The following is a 23,199-nucleotide window of genomic DNA, read 5'->3' as shown; positions in this document are numbered from 1 at the left end:
AGTTTATCCAGGTCCCATCTCCTTAAATTCCCACCTTTTTGCAGTTTCTTCAGTTATAATCTACAGTTCATAACCAATAGATTGTGGTCAGAGTCCACATCTGCCCCTGGAAATGTCTTACAATTTAAAACCTGGTTCCTAAATCTCTGTCTTACCATTATATAATCTATCTGAAAGCTGTCAGTATCTCCAGGCTTCTTCCATGTATACAACCTTCTTTTATGATTCTTGAAGTAATAAATTAATCAAAACACTGAGAATTTTAGGAGATTATTCAAAGACATAAACTGGATAGATGTTTACAATACCCCTGACTCAAATGAAAAATACAAAGCTTTCATTAATAAAGTTAATTTGTAATTTGAAAATTGTTTTTCTCGTACGGTAACTCAGCTCAAACAGAAGTCTAAAAATAAACCATCGATTACACAAGAAACAACAGTATCAAGTGGAATGAAAAGGAAATTGTATCTACCATCTAGGAACAGCTCTGGTGTTAGCACTGTAATGCATTACAAAGAATACTGCAAAATATTGAAGCAAGTAATCCAGAAATCTAAGCAGCTTTATTATGAGAAAAAGATAATTACATCAGGCAATTAAATGAAAACTACATGGAATACAGTGAAGACAGAGACAGATGGGTCCAGAATGGAAGATGAACTGATAGCTCTAAAAATAAATGAGACATTGGTAACAAGTGCATGTAGTGTTGCAAATCTCTTAAACAAGTACATTTTTCTGTTACTGACAGCTTGACGTTATCAGATTCAGTAAACAGTGCAACAGAATATTTGAGACCAATCTCTACAAATAACTCAAGTAAAATGGAAATGATGCTCACTTCTCCCAAAGAAGTAGTAGCCATCGAAACATCCTTAAAATCAGAATATTCTAGAGGTTATGAAAACATATTTACAAATTTAAACAAAGAGTGTTCATTTGAGTTGAGATCTATCTTAAGTTATTTGTGTAATCAGTCTCTTCTCAGTGGAATATCAACAATATATGAAAATGACACAGTGCTACTTTCAAAGACTCTTGACATGTCACGGAAAATGCCAGTAGCGTCTACTAGTTTTCCTACATTGGAGTGGAACATTTCCAGACCGGCTAAAATATGTCTGACGTTACACCTCTTTACAAGAAGGGGGAGAAAGAGATACCATCAAACCATCAAGCAATTTCACTTTTGCTGACTTTTTCAAAAATATTTGAAAAGGTTGTGTTCAAGTGATTTCTTAAGCCTCCAACTGCAAACAAAATATTGTCCATGTGACAGTTTAGGATCCTTAAGGGTTATGATACATAGAAGGCTATTTGCATGTACAGTGAGAATGTACTTCATTCATTAGATAACAAATTAGAGGCTACTGGCATTTTCTGTGACCTGTGGAAAACCTTTGACTGTGTGGATCACAACGTTCTGTTAAGTAAATTAGAATTTTATGGTGTCACTGGCAGTGCTGCAAAATAGTTTGACTCTTACCTAACTAACAGGAAACAAAGGGTATCATTCCAAAATACCCATGGAATAAGCAATAAGTCTTCATCTGATTGGGAATTAATTATATGTGGTGTCCCTCAAGGTTCCGGACCATTGCTTTTTCTTGTGTACATTAGTGACCTCTTATGTGTTACACTGCCAGGCGCTAAGTCTGCTTTGTTTGCAGATGATACAAACATTGTGATAAACAGCAGGTCAAGTAGAGATGTAGAAACGGCAAATAATCAAATTTTCACTGACATTAATAAATGGTTCAAAGCTAATTAACTGTCATTTAACTTTGAAAAGACCCACTATTTGCATTTCAGAATTTGTAAGAAATTTTCTTCCAGCATGGGTATAACATATGAAGACATGCAGATAGAACAGGTTTACAGCGTTAAAGTTCTGGGATTACAACTCAATAACAAATTCACTTGGGAATGGCGTACCATAGAATTGGTGAAGTGCCTGAATATGTCCGTATTTACAATGCAAATTATGTCAGATGTAGGAGGTATAAACATAAAAAATTGCATACTTTGCTTACTTTCATTCTATTATGTCATATGGGATCATATTTTGGCGTAACTCATCAATCTGCGTATGGGTTTTTAGAGTGCAAAAGCATGTAATAAGACTTATTTGTGGTGTAAATTCAAGAACATCATGTAGAAAACTGTTGAAGGAACTAGGTATTCTGATCACTGCTTCTCTGGATATTTATTCCTTAATGAAATTTGTTGCAAATAATATGTCTCTATTTCCAACCAGTAGTTCAATACACAGTATGAATACTAGGAATAAGAACACCATACATAAAGACCTACAATCACTTACTTTGGTCCGTAAAGAGGTCCAATATTCAGAAACACACAAGTTGAATACATTGGCAGAAACCATTAAAAACTTGGTTTTAAATAAAGCATAGTTTAAACAAGGTTTGAAAGACTTTTTGATAGGAAACTCATCCTACTCAATAGATGAATATCTTAACAAAGACTGCTAGATGAGCTTAAGTAAAATGTTGGTTACATTTCAGTTTTGACATCACTTGGTCACAACAGTCAAGATAGGGGTATTTTATGTATGATAAATTTATTAAAAGTGCACAACAATGTTTCATTTTAACAGTGTATTAATTCTGTAAATATAAGCAATTCCAGTTTACTATTATGTATACACATATTTTGACACTCTCCTGACAAATGATCAGGGAAGTGAGTATTATATTCAAATGATCTATGTATTTTATGTTATACTTTCTGACATGTTCCACACCCATATGAATCATCTCGTTTTTGGGTCTGTAGAATGAGAACTGAATCTAATGTAAATCAAAAAATTGTTGGAAGTCCCCTGCAGGAATACTGAGTCATGCTGCCTCCATAGCTGTCCATAACTGCAAAAGTGTTGCCAGTGCAGGAAGTTGTGCATGAACTGACCTCTCAATTATGTCCCATAAATATTGGATGGGACTCATGTCGGGCAATCTGGGTGGCCAGTTCATTTGCTTGAATAGTTAAGAATGTTCTTCAAATCAGTCGCGGACAATAGTGGTATTGTGACGTGACATCATCGTTTGGGAACAGGAAGTCCATGAATGGCTGCAAATGGCCTCCAAGTAGCCATTTACAGTCAATGACTGGTTCACTTGGACCAGAGGACTCGGTCCATATTTGAGCACTATCGTCGCCTCTTACCCACTGAAACTGGGACTCATCTGACCATGTCATGGTTTTCCAGTCATCTAGGATACAAGCAATATGTTCACGTGCCCAGGAGAGGTGCTGAAGGCGATGTCATTCTGTTATCAAAGGAACTTGTGTCGGTCATCAGCTGCCACAGCCCATTAAAGCCAAATTTCGCCACACTGTCCTAATGGATATGTCCGTCATACATCCCGCATTGATTTCTGCAGTGTTGCTTGTCTGTTAGCGCTGACAACTCTATGCAAACACTCCTGCTCACAGTCATTGAGGCAAAGCCAGCGACCACTGCATTGTCCGTAGTGATTCCTGAAATTTGGTATTCTTAGCACACTCTTGACACTGTGGATCTAGGAATACTGAATTCCCTAATAATTTCTGAAATGAAATGTCCCAAGAGTCTAGCTCCAACTACTATTTCACGTTAAAAGTCTCTTAATTCCTGTTGTGTGGCCATAATCGTGTCGGAAATGTTTTCATGTGAATCACTTGATTACAAATGACAGTTCTGCCAATGCACTGCCCTTTTATACATTGTGTATGCAATACTACCACCATCTGTATAAGTACATATTGCTATCTCATGGCTTTTGTCACCTCAGTGTATATTACCTTAAAATCATGGTACTCATTCATAATTTAAAAAAAGAAATTGTTATTAGAAACATAGTGTTGAGTAAACAAGTTCATGCACTGTGTCACGGCTAAAATTATCCTGGGCTTTATCAACAACCAAGTTGTCACTTTGCTCATATGCAAAACGATTATGTCAACTGCGGGTAATTTCTGTAAAGTCATTCTAGTATTTTATGGATGTTGATTGTTGCATGAAATGCCAGTTGAGCAAAACCAAGCCTTGGCCCATATGTTCTGCTCACATACGGTTTGACACGCCATGGCCAGCCTTGCTTTAAACTGATCACTTCCATTTCCAAATCTCTAGTGACAGAGGTGGCTGATGGTTTGGTCTCAAATGATCCCATCTCTATTTGATTGCACTTTGACTTGTCTTTGTAATAACTCTTCCTTTTGGGAAGAAATAGGGGGAAGATCCAATACTGAGTACAACAATCATTGTAGGTGAGATCTTTATTTTAAGGGATTTTGGCATCACAATGTCAGCATCTGAAGTCCTCAAAACTGGTTCTCTGCAGGCGTCAGCTTAGTGGAAAGTGTAACTTGGGATGTGTGTGACTGAGTTTGCATGGTTTAAATAATTTCTTTGCTTCAGCATGCAGTACATGTTTTGTGTCAATTATTTCTTGCATTTTCTTTTCTTCTGTATTTTCTGGACACCCTACACTTCAAATCAGATGTTAGTTGAAGCAGTCAACACATGCCAGTGAGAATGTGCATCCTACAGTCATTCACAAGCTACTTGGTCACAGTATCCACAAGTAGCATTTGCACTGTATGCAACTGCAGCGTGTCCAAATCTTTGATGACTGAAGCATCACAACGGATTTAGTACATATAAATGGACATTTTAGCATATGAAATTATTTTTAATGTGATAGGGTAAAACCTGAGGGTTGAACATTAAAAGTAATGCAGGCGTTTTTTCAAGGTTATTCTTCAGGCTCTTCCTTATGTTCTGCACATATGTACCACACCTTTGCTGCTCTCTCCTTTTATAGAGTTATGAGTTCTTCATTTAACAGTTCCTTACATGACAACACTCCATTGTTGGTGTTTTGAGTTTTATGCAGTTAAGCTACAATGGGATATTCATGAAGTTTATCAGATTTCAGTAGATTTGTTGCTTGTCCACAACTGGCAGTTTCAATCAACTACATGTTAGTTTAGAACCTCAAACTCTGGGCTTCTTACCAAAATGTGCCCCCTCCCCTTTCATAAAAACATTTTGACATGACTATGTCCTATTACTGTAACTGTCCCTTATTTCTGTATATGTGTACAGGAGAGCTACTCTCACAAGTTTTGTTGGGTTGGGTGCAAGTGCTCACCAGTGGCCCACTGGCTCAACTGTGAGTGTTATTTTAGAAATTACTGCTTTCCACTTAAGTCTTACAAGCAGCTAGGTAACTAAGAGTCCAGTCAAACAGTGCCCACTTGCCTCAGTAAGCCTTATTTAACTGAGGTGCTACAGTTGTCCCTGGGGTTGCCCATTATCGACTGTTTTGTCTCATTCCATGAACACAGAGCACACCTTGATATTGAGTGTTTGGATTTTTTTTTTTTTTCTTTCTTCAATTGAGATTTGTCCTGTCCTCATGATCCAGATGGTTGAGCCAAGATCCATATTCCCTGTAATACATCGTGTACCACCATCATACCAAATGATTACAGAGGACTGATGGTGTTCACCAGTTACCAGTTCAGGAGAGAGAGGTTCACCAAATGCGAATTCTGTCACTGAAGACAAAGTTCCATGACATGCTTGCTATTAGGCAGGTGCCAGGAGGCATGAGTAGTTCATCAAATGCCATGTACATGACACGCATTACCCCTCTAGAAAATACAGATCTGATAGAATGACTAACTATGGTGAAGTTCCTATACAGTCCAAGAAAAAAAAAAAAAAAATCTTTTGAAATCAAACATAGATTCAATAATCAATGGCCCAAAGAAACCAGTTGGAGCCTATTTTCTCATTTTTGAAAAATTTCAATTAGACATCAACTTAGTTCCAATATACATACACATACAGTTACATCTAGTAGGATTTGCAACTAAGCAGAGTATTTATTGACAGTTAGACTGTATTACGTTATCTTGAAGGGCGTTATCTACAGGCGCAGAAATGGGAAAGTATGACAAGATCAATGCCATCCATCAAATACAATACCAGTTTGGGGTATAACATCAGTCATAACTTTAGACCATTTGCACGCAATATATATCTGTCTAAATGAAGTGGTGTCAGGAGAACACCACAAGAGTCCCATGATTGACTACTGGATTAGAATGTGCAGCATTAGTCTTTTATTATAAGGTTAATGAGACAAGTTTGTCTTGCCACTAAAACTTTTAGGTGTAACAATGTATGGGGGTTACAAGATGGAATGATCAGAGCACTTCAGCAAGGTAATGCAACTGACAGGTGTTAGTTCATTGGAAAGATACACATAAACTGCAGTTGATGCGCCTTTAAAATTCCTGAATGACTATGCAGAATCACAGTTCAAGTATGAGGGGCAGAAAGGTCATTACCTGAATGGACTGGCAGTGAATATCGATCATATATAAACAATTGAAGCACAGCTGGTCATTTTTGTCACAAAAAATGTTGACAGACTGTCTAAGGAGTGTTGTGATTATCTCATGAAAAGCTACTTACAACGTTTCAATAACAGGTTTTCAGCGAGGAATGAAGAAATATCCTGCAGCACCCTACATAGTGCTCTGGTAGGGATCATGCACATAAAATTAAATTCCAACTTGCCCTGAGGTATATAATCATTCTTTCCATGCTCCATCTGTGAATGAAATGTGAACAATACTTAAGATAAGGTATAATGTAAAAGACCATCTGCCAGACACTTTGCAGTGATTCGCAAAGAGTAGATTTACATACACCTCACAGCTTGATGAAATGCTTCAATCTTTCACTTGTTTTTTGAAATCAGTGTCATATTGCTTAGTAGCTCTCCTACATAAATGTCTTGATCAAAACGTCTGGGGAGACAGAATACTGGAAAATATCCAAACCAGTACTTAGAATTAAAATAACTTTTACTTACCAGTAAATTACATCTTGTACTCACAACTGCTGGTTGAAAACTGCTATCTACATTCTGACTAACATGAGCTTATGATATAGCTAAAACTTCTCACTGTCTGTTAAGATTAGTGTGGAGTTTATTATTTGTGGAAGTAATTTATTGAATAGCTGTAATTTTTCTATTGGTACCTATTTTTTGAATCTTTTTAAAACTGGAAATGAGAACAGAAGACAATGCAAAGACTAAACACCTAACATTTAAAAAGTGAAATGTGGATAAGATGGTATAATAGTCTTTCAAGAAGGGCAAAACAATGAAAGCCATGGCATAAATGTATTCAGCTCGTGGTGCATGGGAACAATATCTGCAAAGTAGAAGAATCACAGAGTACAAACAGATAACATACCAGCAATAAATATTCTATGCAAGATACACAGCAGAAAAATTGGGATTTACACCAGGGTCATTAGAGACCAAGAACAGTCACGAATTGGAGGAAGGTCAGGGAAGGAAATTAGTTGTATGCTTTACGGTATATTGATAATTTTTACTTATGGACCGTCTGACAGCAACTGAATAAAACACAATTCTAGTGCCATATGCGTTTCGCCTTTATTTTCTGCAAGGCATCATCAGTGGCCTGGAATATGTACATATGTTAGCTATTTTATTTACATTTTTGTCACTGTGCCTACAGGTTATAAACAGTTCTGGTGGTTGGTATTTCCTATTAAGTAGTAATGTTTTGAACTGTACTTACAGGTTGCGTGGACAATTTTTACATATTATGCTCCTGTTGCATTTTTGGTGTTGTTCTTCTTCTTATGAATGCCAATTTGCGGTTTTTTCCACATTCCACAGCACTATGCACTGAACGCTTGTTTTAATGCAATGTTTTGGTTTCTGTTGCCGACTGTCAAATGTTTTTGCCAAAGATCGAATGTTATTGGCAAACTTATGAGTGTAACTATTGAAGTATCTGTGGTCTGTTCGTGTATGCATTTGTGTGTGTGTGTGTGTGTGTGTGTGTGTGTGTGTGTGTGTGTGTGTGTGTCCAGATGGTGTGGGGAAGAGTTGTTTTGTTTTATGTTATCATTTCCTTTATTAAGTGTAGTAGGGAGCCTGTGCTGATGTGTGTTTGTTCATTTATCACATGTTTGTTTTCTGCTGTGGCTTTCTGGATGTGGAAGTTTTCTTGCGTTTGTATAAGATGTTTGTCATGGTTGCTTATTCTCATTATTTTCATTTCCTATTCCATGTTTGTAGGATGATGGTTGTAGTGTTTTAAATGCTCTGCAAATGTGGAATTGTTTGTTTCATACTTCCAACATCTGATATGTTCCTTGTATCTTGTTTCAAAATTCCTGCATGTCATGCCTATGTATACTGCATCACAACTTTAACATTCAAGTTTATATATTCCTATATTCCTGATTGTTGGAATTTGTCCCACTTGGTAGCTGGCTGGCTTAGGTGTTATTGAAGGGTTTGCCCAGGCTTATATGCTATTTTGAAGCCCTGTCTCTTTAGGATGTTTGCAACTCTGTGTGTTAGTTTATGTGTGTAGGTCATGGTGTACCATCTGGTTCTTTTCTGTATGGTGGTGTCATTGTGTGTGTTTGTTGAGTGTGTTTGTAAGTTTTCAGCTTGTGAGTTCTTTTGTATTCTGGAAATGTTGTGTTTGTTTTTTATGTGTGTTTTTATTTTCTGATCGAGCCTGTGTACCACATGTGTGTCATACCCGTTGTTCCTAGCTATTTGTATACAAAAACTGAAGTCAGATCCAACTACACGATTCCAGGCAAATGTGAAATAAACACTGAAAAACATTGAACACACACTCACAGACAAACAGAAATACTACTTAACACAGAAAAACCCACAAGCACCAACACTCCGCAGTCAACCTAAAGTACATAAAAACAGAATGCCAATGAGAGCTGTTATCAACTTCAAGAAAGCCCCAACATACCGCATAGCCAAACACTTCCAAAAGTTAGTTACAAAACACTATGAAGTAGAAAACAACAGAACAGTGATAAACACAGGAAACCTAATAGAAAATATACAGAACATACAGGTACCACACACAGCATCACTGATTTCATTCGATATAGAAAATATGTATACCTCCATCCCTATCACAGAAACAATAGAAATCATAGAACAAAATCTCTCATCCCACAGCAACCTCACCACAGACGCAATAAAAGAAATAACAGATATGCTCAGAATGACAACTGAACAAAACTACTTTCAGTTTGAGAAAGAATATTATCTACAAACTGGTGGACTGCCCATGGGATCCCCAATATCAGGTACACTAGCAAACATTTTCATCATTCACCTACAAAATCAGATATTTGAAAAGATAACCACAAATGAAAGTTTCAAAATCATATATTGGTACAGATACGTGGATGACATTATTTGTCTGGTAGATGAGCCAAGTGAAAAAAATAGATGAACTCCATTCAGAAATAAACAAAGCTCATCAGAACATAAAATTCACACTTGAAAAAGAAAAAGAAAATCAAATAAATTTTCTTGACATTACAATTAAAAAAGATAATGACAAACATACATTTAACATCTTTAGAAAACCAACAGCCACAGACACAATAATACATTTCACATCCTACCACCCCCACAGCCAGAAACTTGCAGCATTAAGGCACATGTTACATAGATTAAACAGAATTCCACTCAGCAAGAGAAACTATGAACAAGAAATGAGTGCAATCATACAAATAGCTAGGAACAACAGGTATGGCACACATGTGGTACACAGGCTCAATCAAAAAATAAAAACACAAATAAAAAACAAACACAACATTTCCAGAATACAAAAGAACTCACAAGCTGAAAACTTACAAACACACTCAACAAACACACACAATGACAACACCACACAGAAAAGAACCAGATGGTACACCATGACCTACACACATAAACTAACACACAGAGTTGCAAACATCCTAAAGAGACAGGGCTTCAAAATAGCATATAAGCCTGGGCAAACCCTTCAATCACACCTAAGCCAGCCAGCTACCAAGTGGGACAAATTCTAACAATCAGGAATATAGGAATATATAAACTTGAATGTTAAAGTTGTGATGCAGTATACATAGGCATGACACGCAGGAATTTTGAAACAAGATACAAAGAACATATCAGATGTTGGAAGTATGAAACAAACAATTCCACATTTGCAGAGCATTTAAAACACTACAACCATCATCCTACAAACATGGAACAAGAAATGAAAGTAATGAGAATAAGCAACCATGATAAACATCTTATACAAACGCAAGAAAACTTCCACATCCAGAAAGCCACAGCTGAAAACAAACATGTGATAAATGAACAAACACACATCAACACAGGCTCCCTACTACACTTAATAAAGGAAATGATAACATAAAACAAAACAACTCTTCCCCACACCATCTGGACACACACACACACACACACACACACACACACACACACACACACACCAAAAAAAAAAATTATACCACACACACACACACACACACACACACACACACACACACACAGCAAAAAAAAAATTATACCACACCAAAATACACACACACTCACACACACACACACACACACACACACACACACACACACACACTCACACACACACACACAAACACACACAGCACAAAATAAATAAATAAAATAAAATTAATATCACACCAAAACTCACACACACACACACACACACACACACACACAATGCATACACGAACAGACCACAGATACTTCAATAGTTACACTCATAAGTTTGCCAATAACATTCGATCTTTGGCAAAAACATTTGACAGTCGGCAACAGAAACCAAAACATTGCATTAAAACAAGCGTTCAGTGCATAGTGCTGTGGAATGTGGAAAAAACCGCAAATTGGCGTTCATAAGAAGAAGAACAACACCAAAAATGCAACAGGAGCATAATATGTAAAAATTGTCCACGCAACCTATAAGTACAGTTCAAAACATTACTACTTAATAGGAAATACCAACCACCAGAACTGTTTATAACCTATAGGCACAGTGACAAAAATGTAAATAAAATAGCTAACATATGTACATATTCCAGGCCACTGATGATGCCTTGCAGAAAATAAAGGCGAAACGCGTATGCCACTAAAATTGTGTTTTATTCAGTTGCTGTCAGACAGTCCATAAGTAAAAATTATCAATATACCGTAATATTACACGCAACTGAGGAAGACAGCACTACAAAAGTTGAAGATGTTAGTTGTACGCTTTTTACTGGAACCATCCCAGCATTTGTGGTTAAGAAAAACAACAGAAAACTTAAATCTGGATAAGTGGACAATAGAACAGGATGGAAGAAGGACCTCAGTGTTTAACTCTCTATAAACAGCAAGCACACAAGAGATAGAGCATTTTCTTCATCATAAACACTCAGTGATTTAAAGAATTTGGAATTGTGGTGTGTTTGTGTTGTCTATAAAAGGTTTTACAAGATTAGTACAGTTAAAATGTTCTATATTTCATTGCTAGAGATGCTGAGCAGAGGAGGAGGTGGGTGGGAGTGGAAGGGGAGACATGGGAAGCAACCGTTGGGCTATTTAGAAGGAACAGACAGAAATGTTCATCTTGACATCTTATGAGGTTCAAAAACAATGGAGAAGGAGCTATAGGTAACAAACACAGTAAGATGTTGCACCGGTAATAATTTAGGTGAAAAGCCACTGGACTATATTTACTTGAAGGGAGAAGGAAGGTAGATTAGGGTTTAATATCCTGTTGACAATGAGGTCTTTATAGACAGAACACAAGCTCGAAATGTTTCGAAGATAGGACGGGAAATCGGCTGTGCCCTTTCAAGAGAACCATTGTGGCATTTGCCTGGACCAATTCAGGGAAATTGCAGAAAACCTAAATCTGGATGGCTGGATGCAGATTTCAACGTTGTCCTCTCAAATGTGAGTCCAGTGTGCTAACCACTGTGCCACCTTGCTCAGCAAATGGGGTGGGTGGAGAGACGACTAGTTAAGCAACAATGTATTCAGCTCATAGTCCCACCAGATAGGTTTAAGCAAATACATAAATTGCAACAAGAGAAACTGCACAATGTAAAATTGAGAAAAGAAACAAGTGCATCACAGCCAAATTGTACACCGTTACATTAAAAGAAATTTCAGATCCTCAACAATTTAAAATTGAGCACATTATTTTTTTCTCCAGCAATGTAAGTGCAGATTTCAGTTGCAAGCCTATACTTATTTACAGTTCCAAAAATCCATGTATATTCGACAATATCTAAGAATCTATTATTCAAGTATACTGGAAATCCACAGACTTTCCATGGACTGGTTTTAAGATAAGTTTTTATCCACATGTGATGAGGTACCCTCCCACACCTGCAGATCCAGTCATTACCAATCGATTCATTTTTTCCTCTTAAATGAAGGAAACTAATGTTTGAAAAGCCAGGAATGCTGTTATCTATTTTCTATTAACAATAATGGAAGTTAAGCCTCCTGAGGTTAAGTTCTAGGCAGCCTTTGTTGATCCATGATTTTTGCATGATAAATGTTACATTTACATACAAATTCAGTTTATTACAATATTTATTTCTCTATTCTTCCAGAAACAAACACCTTAATTTGTGTGAATAACTATGTTAAATACTGTGAAACTTCATTGCTATGATGTGCCAACCAAGTCTCAGCCAACAAGTTAACATACAGAAGTTGTATAGGCACTTAAAACCACTCAGCCTAGATGGATGGCTGAATTTTTTTTAATCCTAAGAACAGTCAAGAATAGCTTAGAAGTAAAGAACACCAACCACCAAATAGCAGAAGTGTTGAGTTATCAACAGGCGCACACAAAAGAGAAAGAAAACGTGCTAGCATTTGAAATAAATCCTTTGTCTCTCACACACACACACACACACACACACACACACACACACACACACACACACACAGATAAAGCTAGCAATTTTTCTTTCTCTTTCGTGTGTGTCTGTTGACAACTCAATACTTCTGCTGCTCAGTGAGTGGTCTCCTTTATTCCTAAAGTATTTACAGTCTCTCAGAACTTTCCTAACTATGTTCAATAGCAAAAAATATTAGTCAAAAATTTTTAAGGATTCTAAGGCTGCATTAAGCTTCAAAGTTTTTGAAGATCCTCCCTATAGCCATGAACATTCATTATGTGGCCTTGTCTTCGTTTCCAGACATGAAAGGACAGCAACTGTCCGCAGATGAAAGGTTCCTCAAACTGAAGGGCTAATTAAAGTGGTCAGCTGCCAGAAGATAGTAGAAAAAAAGAAACAAATATTTTTTGAACAGTTTCAAAGAATGAAGTGACCCACTGAGAGCACTGAGAATTAATTTTAGAAGAATTAAACACAAAATGATCTGTGGTGGAAAACTTTCTCAATGTTCTTTGAGTATGGGGACAAAAACATGAAGCCTACAGACACATTATCAAATTTTTTTAATTTTTAAATCATTTATACTTGAGACAAATATTGGTCACTATAATGATATACAACAGACAAAAATATTAAAATAATACTACTCTCTTGTATGAATTGAAGCATCCGTGTTCCACTGCTCTAATTGAGTATACTTGTCTTGTAGATGCTGCAAATCTTTTTGTAGCATGTCTCGCTCCTTTTCTTTCTCTCTAGTCAATTCATCCATCATCCTCTGAACCTGAACAAGTTCTTGCTTTAAAACTGCAGCATCATCAATGCTCTCCCTGTAATCAGAAGGATTTTAGTGAAGTTCAGCTCTTTTGTTATGATGTATTTCTGAACTACTCTTCCACTTTTTTGTATGTTACAGTATTACAATTTATACAGCAAATGTGAGAAATGTTTCAGAATGTAAGTAATATATAAAAAGAAAGTTTGCAAATTACATCTCCCTCCATGGTGTCCAATTTATACTGCATGTCTCATAGTAATTCACTAAATCTCATATAGTTATTATGTTGCACCTCGTGACCTATAATACACTTGCAAAATCTACTTCTGTAACACCCCTTTCAGCCAAAGGTTTTATATAAAACCACTGACCTACATACTTTCTACTTGAATTCTATCCACTTGTTTAACAGTGTTAAAAGAAAAGAACAAAATTGCCTATTGTTAAAGAATTGTGTGTGCAGTTTATTGCAGAAAATGTACGAAAAATAAAACATAAATATAACACAGAAAAAAATGTCATCAGCCAGCAAGATTTGCACATACGACAATTATGTAAAACTCAACCTCCTCTCCTCTCCTCTCCCTTGGAGTAGGTAACAGATAGACAGGCATTTTGCCTCCCCCCCCCCCCCCCCCACCTCCACACACACACACACACACACACACACACACACACACACACACACACACACACACACACACACACACACACACACACACACACAGAGAGAGAGAGAGAGAGAGAGAGAGAGAGAGAGAGAGAGAGAGAGAGAGAGAGAGAGAGAGTGGGCATTCATGCTGGCACACAATAAGGTGACAGGACCTTTGCAATGCAATCACAGTGTACACACAACACAATGTAAACACACCTAATATCGTCACCTAGCATCTAAGCAATAGGATGGAACACACAGCTGTCAGTGTTTACAATGTCACAATATGATAACCTATAAACTACTTGCACTAGCTTCCTGCAACAAACACCACTGACATTCTCATCATCCTCATTTGTGCTACTTTAAGGATTTTACTGTCAATAGGCACTGTCTCATTTCAAAATGTGTGTCTGTTATAAATCAATTGCATGCCTATAATTCAATTCTGTGAAAACTGTGTATCAGTAGTGCCTTCCATGTCTGAAATATCTGTGGTGCAAGTGATAGGTGATTCACCCTGTATTCCTATACACAGCACATGATCAAAAGTATCCAGACACCCCTATGTAATGCAGCATTGACAACCAGATGTATATGAGATGTGGACCTGCCAGTATAAAAGGAGGCAGGGAGTACTGTGTTGTCAGCAGAGAAACAGTAGCAGGAGAATGGGTCAGTCAGGAGAGCTCAGTGACTTCAAACATAGACTACTCACAGGATGTGAGTAACCCTTCTAAAGCTGCCTGAGTTGACTGTTGGTAAAGTGATTGTGACATGGAAATGTGAAAGAACAACCACAGCTAAACCTAGATAAACTTCATGTAATGACAGAAAGGGACCATCGAGTATTGCAAATGGTGGTAGCACAAAACCACATGATTTCAGTGGAAGGAATCAGTCTTGAGTTCTAAAGTGCTATTATGAGTCAACCTAGTCCAAAGCCAATACATAGGCACTTAAAAAGAATGGGGTAAAAGGGTCGAGAGCAGCTCCTTATAAACCACACATTTCTCTAGCCAATGCTAAGTGATGCGATCTAAAGAGTGATGCAATTAGACAGTAGATGGCTAGAAACCAGTGATTTGGAGTGATTAATCACGCTATACCCTGTGGCTATCTGACGGAAGGGTTTGGTTTTGCCGACTGCCTAGAGAATGTTACCTTCCAGTATGTGTAGGGCAAATAGTGAAGTATGAGGGAGGTGATGTTATGGTACGTGAGTGTTTCAATGAGTAGTGTGTGGTCCCCTTATTGTGCTTTAAGAAATACTAAATATCGAAAGATATGAACACATTTTACAGCACTGTGTACTGCCCTTAGTAGAGGAACAGTTCAGAGACAATGGTTGTTTATGTCAATATGACAATGTGCCTTGTCATAAAGCAGCATCTGTGAGGCTATAATTTGTGGACAATAACATTCCTGAAATGGGCTGGCCTGTCCCAAGTCCTGATCTGAATGCAATGGAATGTCTTTGGAATGAGTCAGAATGTTCACTTCACTCCAGATCCCAGTACGTCCTACATCACTACCTTCTCTGGCTTTTGCTCATGAGGAGGAATGCATTGCCAATCCTCCATAGACATTCAGACACATCATTGAATGTGACTTCACCAGAGTTAAAGCCATCATAAAGGTGAAGGGTGGTTACACCCCATATTAATGTCCATTAATGTGTGTCCAGATACTTTTCATCAGATAGTGTACATTGTAACTGCAGTTACTAGCTTAAAAAATTACAGATTCTTACTAATGGATGGAAATGGCAGTGCACAGCTTGTAATGCAAGATGTTTAAGTTAGCTGTAAATAAGACATTCCCTAATGACAAACCTTTACACTGGTACTTCGAATAAAAATTACCTGTGTGCCAACTGTGCTTCAAGAACTTTGAGCCTCTCTCTCAGTGTAACCTGGTTGCTTTCTAATTCATCTGATGCAGCTTTAAGTGAAGCATTCATTTTTGCCAAATGAGCTGCTTTCTGTTCCAACTGTTCCTTTTCCGTCTCCAACCATGACTTGCTTTTCAAAGTTTCAATTAATTTTTCTTTCAATTCAGCAGGATCATTCATGTTCACCACTGTAACAAGACACACATTAACAGAATGTCAGTACTTGTCAACACCTTTCCTGTAATCATACACACATACAACAAAAATAAATATAAGAACGTGTTACTTTCACAGTTAGTGTTGAATATTCTTACTGAAGAGAGTACAGGTGAAATCAAGGAAAAATCCTATGAACATGTCTGGAAACAAACAGTTTGTGAGATATAGGCTATTTTACTTGTTCCAAGAATGTTTAGTATTCAGTGGGTCACTGTCTTCCTGTTGATGTTTATTGCTCCTTTCTTCTTGGCTGTGTTCGTGTATTTATTCTAGTAAATGTGGCGTGAAAATCAGTCATTGCATTAAAACTGTTTTCTACTTTACCCATTTCATATGTATGGTACTGAGCGTTGAAGTTCTGCAGTTCACAGACAACAATTTATTTACAGAAATGGCAGTATGCACAAAAGAGAAGAATACTAAGTTACCATGATAACATACTCCAGATGCAAATACTCAAGCAGTCATTAGCCCACAACATTGGGTTCCCTTTAGCATCAGTATGTGACCAGGAATTGTGGGTGACATTTGTAGTGCTATTTATCAACAATTTCTGAGTGACAAATTATCCTCATTACTGGAGAATGTTACCCTTTCAGAATGACAACACACTAAATATGAGATACCGCTTTTACTGAATATATTAAGCGTTATAACATTATATTTAACAATGTTGTTGAGGCATAAAAACAAATGTTAGACAGTAAATTAATTTTAAGTTATTTTTGGCTAATTATTCATTAATAAAAATCCTCTTTGCTTTAAAACAACACTTTCAAATTGCTACTGACATGACACTAAATGTTTTATGAGGAGCATGGAATAAATGAATTTGGGATACCCTATATGTCTGATCTACATATCCTTTGATCCCACTGTTAATCTTCAGCAGGGCATTACTCAAGTACTTAGTATCACCTAGCTCAGTGAAGCAGAAAAATTGTAGGTGGGGATCAACCCACCACACACACACACACACACACACACACACACACACACACACACACACGTTTGCTTGTGCACACCAAGAAACCACCTTAGCATTCGGAGGGAGCACACTATTTGAAACTCTAGAGTTACTCGCCAGTTAACCAGATCTACTGATCAGCTCTAAAACAAAACCACACTTCAAGAAAGGGTCAGGGAAAGATATAGAACAGTCTCATCCTATTCTTCTTTTCCAGTCTTGTAAAGAATGTGTGACAAACTAGATGCCGCTCAGATACAAAATTTTATTGTAATATATAGAATTCTTTTGAATAATCGAATTGGTTTCCAGCAAGGGAAGAATACTGTAGATGACATAAATAACTTTGATGGGATGCTTGCTGCTGTATCCTGCTACTAATGTGTGTGAGTGCGTTGAGTGTTATATTGCCACATGTGTGTTTGAATCACCCACCTACTATTCTGAGTCATGTGAAGTCCTGAGAGGCTTTTCCATTACTGTTCACAGGTTATGACTACAGAAATATTTGTGCGATTTGGATTGGTTTTGTGTATTACATAGTTACTAAACAACTAGCCACAAGTTTGGAACAGTTTCCGCATTTACAGTCTTTAAGTGCCATTTGATCAGGTTTATTTAGTATGGATACTGTGCTACTGGCCTGGATTGAACAGCTTACTTTGGCTGTAACCACTTTGCTGGCTTCCATTAACAGACAGGGAACTGTTCCACTGGTCCATAAACCCAATTTTTCTCCATATAATGATTCAGCTGAAGACTGGGAAGCTCACAAAAAACACTCACACAGCATTTTTTTGCTTTTGGTGTGACACAACCGAATTTGTGCAAAGTCTCTTTTCTCTTGTGGATTCCACCTAAGGTGTATCAATTACTGTGTCAGCTTGCCCTCTTACAAGAACTGGCAGCTCTTATCTTTAATAACATGAGCAGTTTATTGTCTAACTACTACTGCAAACAAAGGCATCTCAGAGTGGTGCGAGTTGAATTCTGCTGATGCTGCAAGAAATCAGAGCAGTGAAACAGAGTCTCGACAGCTGAACTTCGTGGCCTTAGCCTTAAGTGTCAATTCATTACTAATGCCCGTGCAGACACTGTGGTGTGTGACGCAATTACCTGTTTCATTCCGGAAAAGGAAGTGCGCCAGAAGGCTTTACTCTGTGAAAACCACCTGTTGGCAGAAGCTCTACAAAGAGCACAATTTTTTCAAGTTTCTCGGTCATGGGTGACCAAATTGAAGCATGGGGCAACATAGCAGTAGTGTCATAAGATGTGCCCACTACGACGACAGACAGCTTATGCGAGGAAGAGGCAATAGCAGTGGCAAACATGTGGGCCCAGTGCCGAGCAGATCAAGGCTGGCAAAAGCAGCCACAACTGCCACAGCGCCGGCATCAGCATTCTCTGTTTCCACCTTGTCCTTTCTGTTTTGTCCAGCACCAACATTCGGCGTGCTCTAAGCACTGGGCTACTTGTAATGCTTCCCAGAAGGAAGACCACATTTCTTCCTTGTGTTGTTCGCCGAGGATTGCTCAGGATATAGACACAAACATAAACTGTGTGATTCCAATGCTTGTGACTTCTCTGAAGTTTTTTTATCAAGTTAAATCTTTTTCACCATGTGCTTTGGCTACATGTCAACACTGGTACTGCAGTGACATTACTAAATTCTCAAACCAATGTGAGTTTAGGCTAGCCGCCATTGACGCTGCCCACGCGGAAGCTGGTCAGTTATAACAAACACAACATTGTGCTGTTAGGACAAGTTACAGCAACTGCCTGTTACAAGTCAGTGGTTCATTCCATTACATTTTCAGTGGCTGTGGATGCCAGTGTTGAGAACTTGTTTGGGATGGATGCATTTCAGGCATCTGGATATTCTATCAACTCAGTTCTCCTTGTGTCTGGTCAGGTACTGTATTCTCAACTGGAAATACTGTGTGAGGAGTTTTTGGAATCTTTTTCAGAAGATATAGGGGGGGGGGGGGGGGGGGCTACAAATATTTCTGCTCATATTTCTTTGAAATTCGCGGCTCGGCCTCATTTTTGTTGTGTGCATTCTATTCCTGCCGCCCTGAAAGATCAAGTGAAAGCAGAATTGGACAGACTTCAGTCTCTAGGGGTGGTGCAACCTGTTATGGCTAGCAAATGGTAATCTCTGCAAGTCGTAGTTTGGAAGTTGTTGGGGAAACATCGCCTCTGTGGCGACTTCAGTACTACTGTCAATGTGCAGTCGTCATGGATATATACCCTCCCCCACACAAGAAGGAACTGTTGGCGGAAATATCGGGTGGTCATTACTTCTCTAAATTTAATTTGTCTGAAATGTATCTGCAGGTTCCTGTGGGCAAAGAGTCCTGGTGAGTTCTGGTTCCGAAAAATTCTTTTGGTCTCTGTAAATAATTTGCACTTTCCTTTGGGTGTGGCTGGCACTCCTGCTGCTTTCCAACAATTTTTAGAGCAACTGACTATGCTTGTCCAGGTTGCATTAATTACATGGTTGATACTGTTGTCATCGGCTCCTCCACAGCCAATCACTTGAAAAATTTACGCACTTTGTTTTTTTGTCTTACAGTCCACAGGCTTACAGTAAAACCTCCTGAAATCTCAGTTTTTAGAACCTTCCACTGTTTATTTGGGGTTCGAGGTCTTGCTGGATAGGGTTTGCCCTCTGCCACATCCATCTCCGCTGTTGTGTCTATTCCCTACCCCTCACCCATGAAGGGGTTTCGGGCCTTCCCAGTGAAGACAGCCTTCTACCATGTATTCCTAGTGGGGGTGGACACATTGGCCCACTCATTGCATGCCTTGTTACACAAGAATGTACCTTTCTGCTGGAGCCCGGATTGTGAATGTGCTTTTCAAATGTCGAAATCCAAACTACTCTCAGCCTGTTGTTCAGCTATGGCCTCTCCGGACCAGCACATAGTTTTGGTAACTGACATCTCACAGTACGTCCTCGGCACGATCCTAGTGCACTGATATGCTGACGGCTCCGAATGACCTGCTGCTTTCCCCTCTAAATCTCTCACTCTGGCCCAGCAACATTACTCTCAGCTGGAAAAAGAGGGTCTCGCTGTAGTCTATGATCTCCAGAAATTTCTTGCTTTTTGATATGGCTCCAACTTTCTCCTTGTTACTGACTGTAAACCCTTGGTTTCCTTGTTAAACCCTCACACTTTCTTTCTTAACAAGGGCAGCCCCATGATGATAATAATAAAACAGGATGAATACAAGGAAAAAACCTTAAAATTTCTGGAAGACAACAACATAACAAAGCTAACCAGTGACCCAACACAAAGATACCAGAAAAATACCCTAACACTCCCAAAAGATATCTCTCACATGTTCACAAATCAGAAAGCAAAATGGTTGAAACAAAAGAACCCCCAAGCACCCACACTGAACAGCCTACTAAAGCTCCACAAGGTTGGCATTCCGATATGCCCCATAGTCAATTTCAGAAGTGCACCCACAAACCACTTAGGTAGAGAAATGCACACATAATTACAGAAACATTACATATACACAAATAACAGAAGCATACACAACACTGAAGAGCTGACACAACAAATCAAAGACATCAACATACCCACAACAGCCACACTCACATCATTTGACATCACATCCATGTACACCAATATCCCCAACGCAGAAACCATCAACATCATCAAACAACAATTACAAGAACAAGCCAAAATTCCCAAACTCCATATAAAAGAAATAGCTAGCATTCTAAAACTAATCACAGAGCAAAACTATTTCTCATTTGACAATCAGTTCTACTCACAAGAAGACGGGCTTCCAATGGGGTCACCAGTCAGCGGACTCCTAGCCAACATTTGTCTCAATCACATTGGAAATAAAATATTTGAAACAGTAGTAAGACCCAAACAATATCGGATAATGTACTGGTACCATTATGTAGATGACATCATATGCGTTGTAGATGAAACACCAAGTCGCATCCAACAATTCCACAGTGATATAAACAAAGTACACCCAAAAATAAAATTCACCATAGAAACAGAACACGACAAAAGGTTAAACTTCCTTGACCTCACAATACACAGACACAACAACCAACACCAATTCTCTATATTCAGGAAAGTGACCACCACCAGCACAGCCATTCACAAAGATTATAATCATCCGATTAAACACAAACTAGCTGGCTTCCAATATATGTAACACAGACTGAACAAAACCCCACTCACTGAAAACAACTACAAGAATGAATTACAGACAATCAAACAAATAGCAGTAGAGAATGGATATGACAAACACTATAGATAAACTGAACCACAAAATAAAAAAGGACACCCAACACACAAAAACAAAAGCCTCCTCATCAACTTACAAGCACACAGAACCCACATATGAGCACACATGAACAAGAAACACCCACAATGACAAACAAGTGGTTCATCCTCACCTACAACAACAAAGCAGTCCACAGAATAGGCAACATACTCAAAAAACAAGAGGTAAAGAAAGCCTACAGGACAGACAACTCAACACAGAGAAAACTAAGGACGACCAACACAAGCACAGACAAGCACAACACATCTGTTACTTACCAACTGACATGTCAAGACTGCAAATCAGTTTATATAGGGAGACAAGCAGAAACTTTAATATCAGATACACAGAACACAGAATAGCATTAAAAAGTAACAGCTGTCATTCCACATTTGCTGAACACCTCATGGACAAGAAACATAACCCAACAAACATCAATACTGATTTGAAAATTCTCAAATGCAGCAACAGCCCCCCCCCCCCCCCCAAAAAAAAAAAAAAACTAATAATGTAAGAAAATTATCAGATACAAAAAGCCATAGTGGAAGGAAAACAAGTGATAAATGAATACACAGCTCTCTGCAATGGAACTCTGTTCTCTGCCCTCAAAGAATTATTAGACAAGACCAACCTAGAGAGCTCTGAGCCCCACGCACAGTGACAGTGACAACTGAATATATAGTGTTTGACAGTGATGAATATGAGAAAACATTATGTAAACACACACACACACACACACACACACACACACACACACACACACAGAGAGAGAGAGAGAGAGAGAGAGAGAGAGAGAGAGAGAGAGAGAGAGAGAATTAATTAATTTCAGGCACAGTAATAACAATTTTCAAATCATAATTTTGGCTTAAACAATTTATCTAGTTTAAGGTGTAAGTGGTTGCAGATGACAAACTGTGGAACAAAACAGTCACTGTAGAAAAACAACACACTGGAAAAACCACACTATGTGGTAAAAAGGTATGAATTCATAATTTGCGTGTTTTTCAAATATCTGTAATTATGATTTGAAAACTTATGTATACAAACAGTAAAGAACATTCTTTAACAGATGAAAAATAAAAGCCCACTGAAGATGCTGCAACTGCAGTGAAACATGTTTGGGTTAAAAAACAAAACTGTGTTTTTTTCTAAAGGTGGACCCTATCCAAAACCATACGTACTGTTAAAGCAAATGCGGAAAAAAGAGCTTCAACCCCAAGACGATTTATTTGTAAATATGGCTACACGGCTAAACTCTGAACATTTATAAGACATGAATTAGTAATTCCTATCCACCACCTTTCACACATTACAATAATACAAATTATTCTATGGAATAGAAGTAGTTCTCAAGGAGAAATTTGTTCAGTGTGTTTTCAAATTTTACTTTGCTGTCAGTCACCCATTTTATATTACTGGGTGAGCTATAACAATTTTAGGTGCAGCTTTGTGCACTCCTTTTTGTGCTAAACACAACCTTAATGTGGAGTGATGAATGTCATATTTTCCATCTGGTATTGTAAATTATGTACACCATTGCTCCTCTTGAACTGTACAAAGTTCATGAGGGAATAAA

The 23,199-nt window shown here is 38.0% G+C and overlaps 1 protein-coding gene across 1 annotated transcript in view; it reads right to left on the bottom strand.

Annotated features, from left to right (window-relative positions):
• LOC124721846 (early endosome antigen 1-like) overlaps window positions 1-23,199 on the bottom strand; it is a 206,412-nt gene that overhangs the window by 72,413 nt on the left and 110,800 nt on the right. Inside the window, exons 5-6 of the mRNA XM_047246977.1 lie at window positions 16,107-16,323; window positions 13,456-13,638 (exon numbers count right to left, since the gene is read on the bottom strand). Of these exons, the coding sequence (XP_047102933.1) occupies window positions 13,456-13,638; window positions 16,107-16,323 (400 nt within the window). The remainder of the gene's footprint in view (window positions 1-13,455; window positions 13,639-16,106; window positions 16,324-23,199) is intronic.

This window comes from Schistocerca piceifrons, chromosome X (assembly GCF_021461385.2).
Source record: "Schistocerca piceifrons isolate TAMUIC-IGC-003096 chromosome X, iqSchPice1.1, whole genome shotgun sequence".
Lineage (NCBI taxonomy): Eukaryota > Metazoa > Arthropoda > Insecta > Orthoptera > Acrididae > Schistocerca > Schistocerca piceifrons.
The sequence above is the reverse complement of the archived record's forward strand: the minus strand, read 5'-3'. Positions and strand labels throughout refer to the sequence as shown.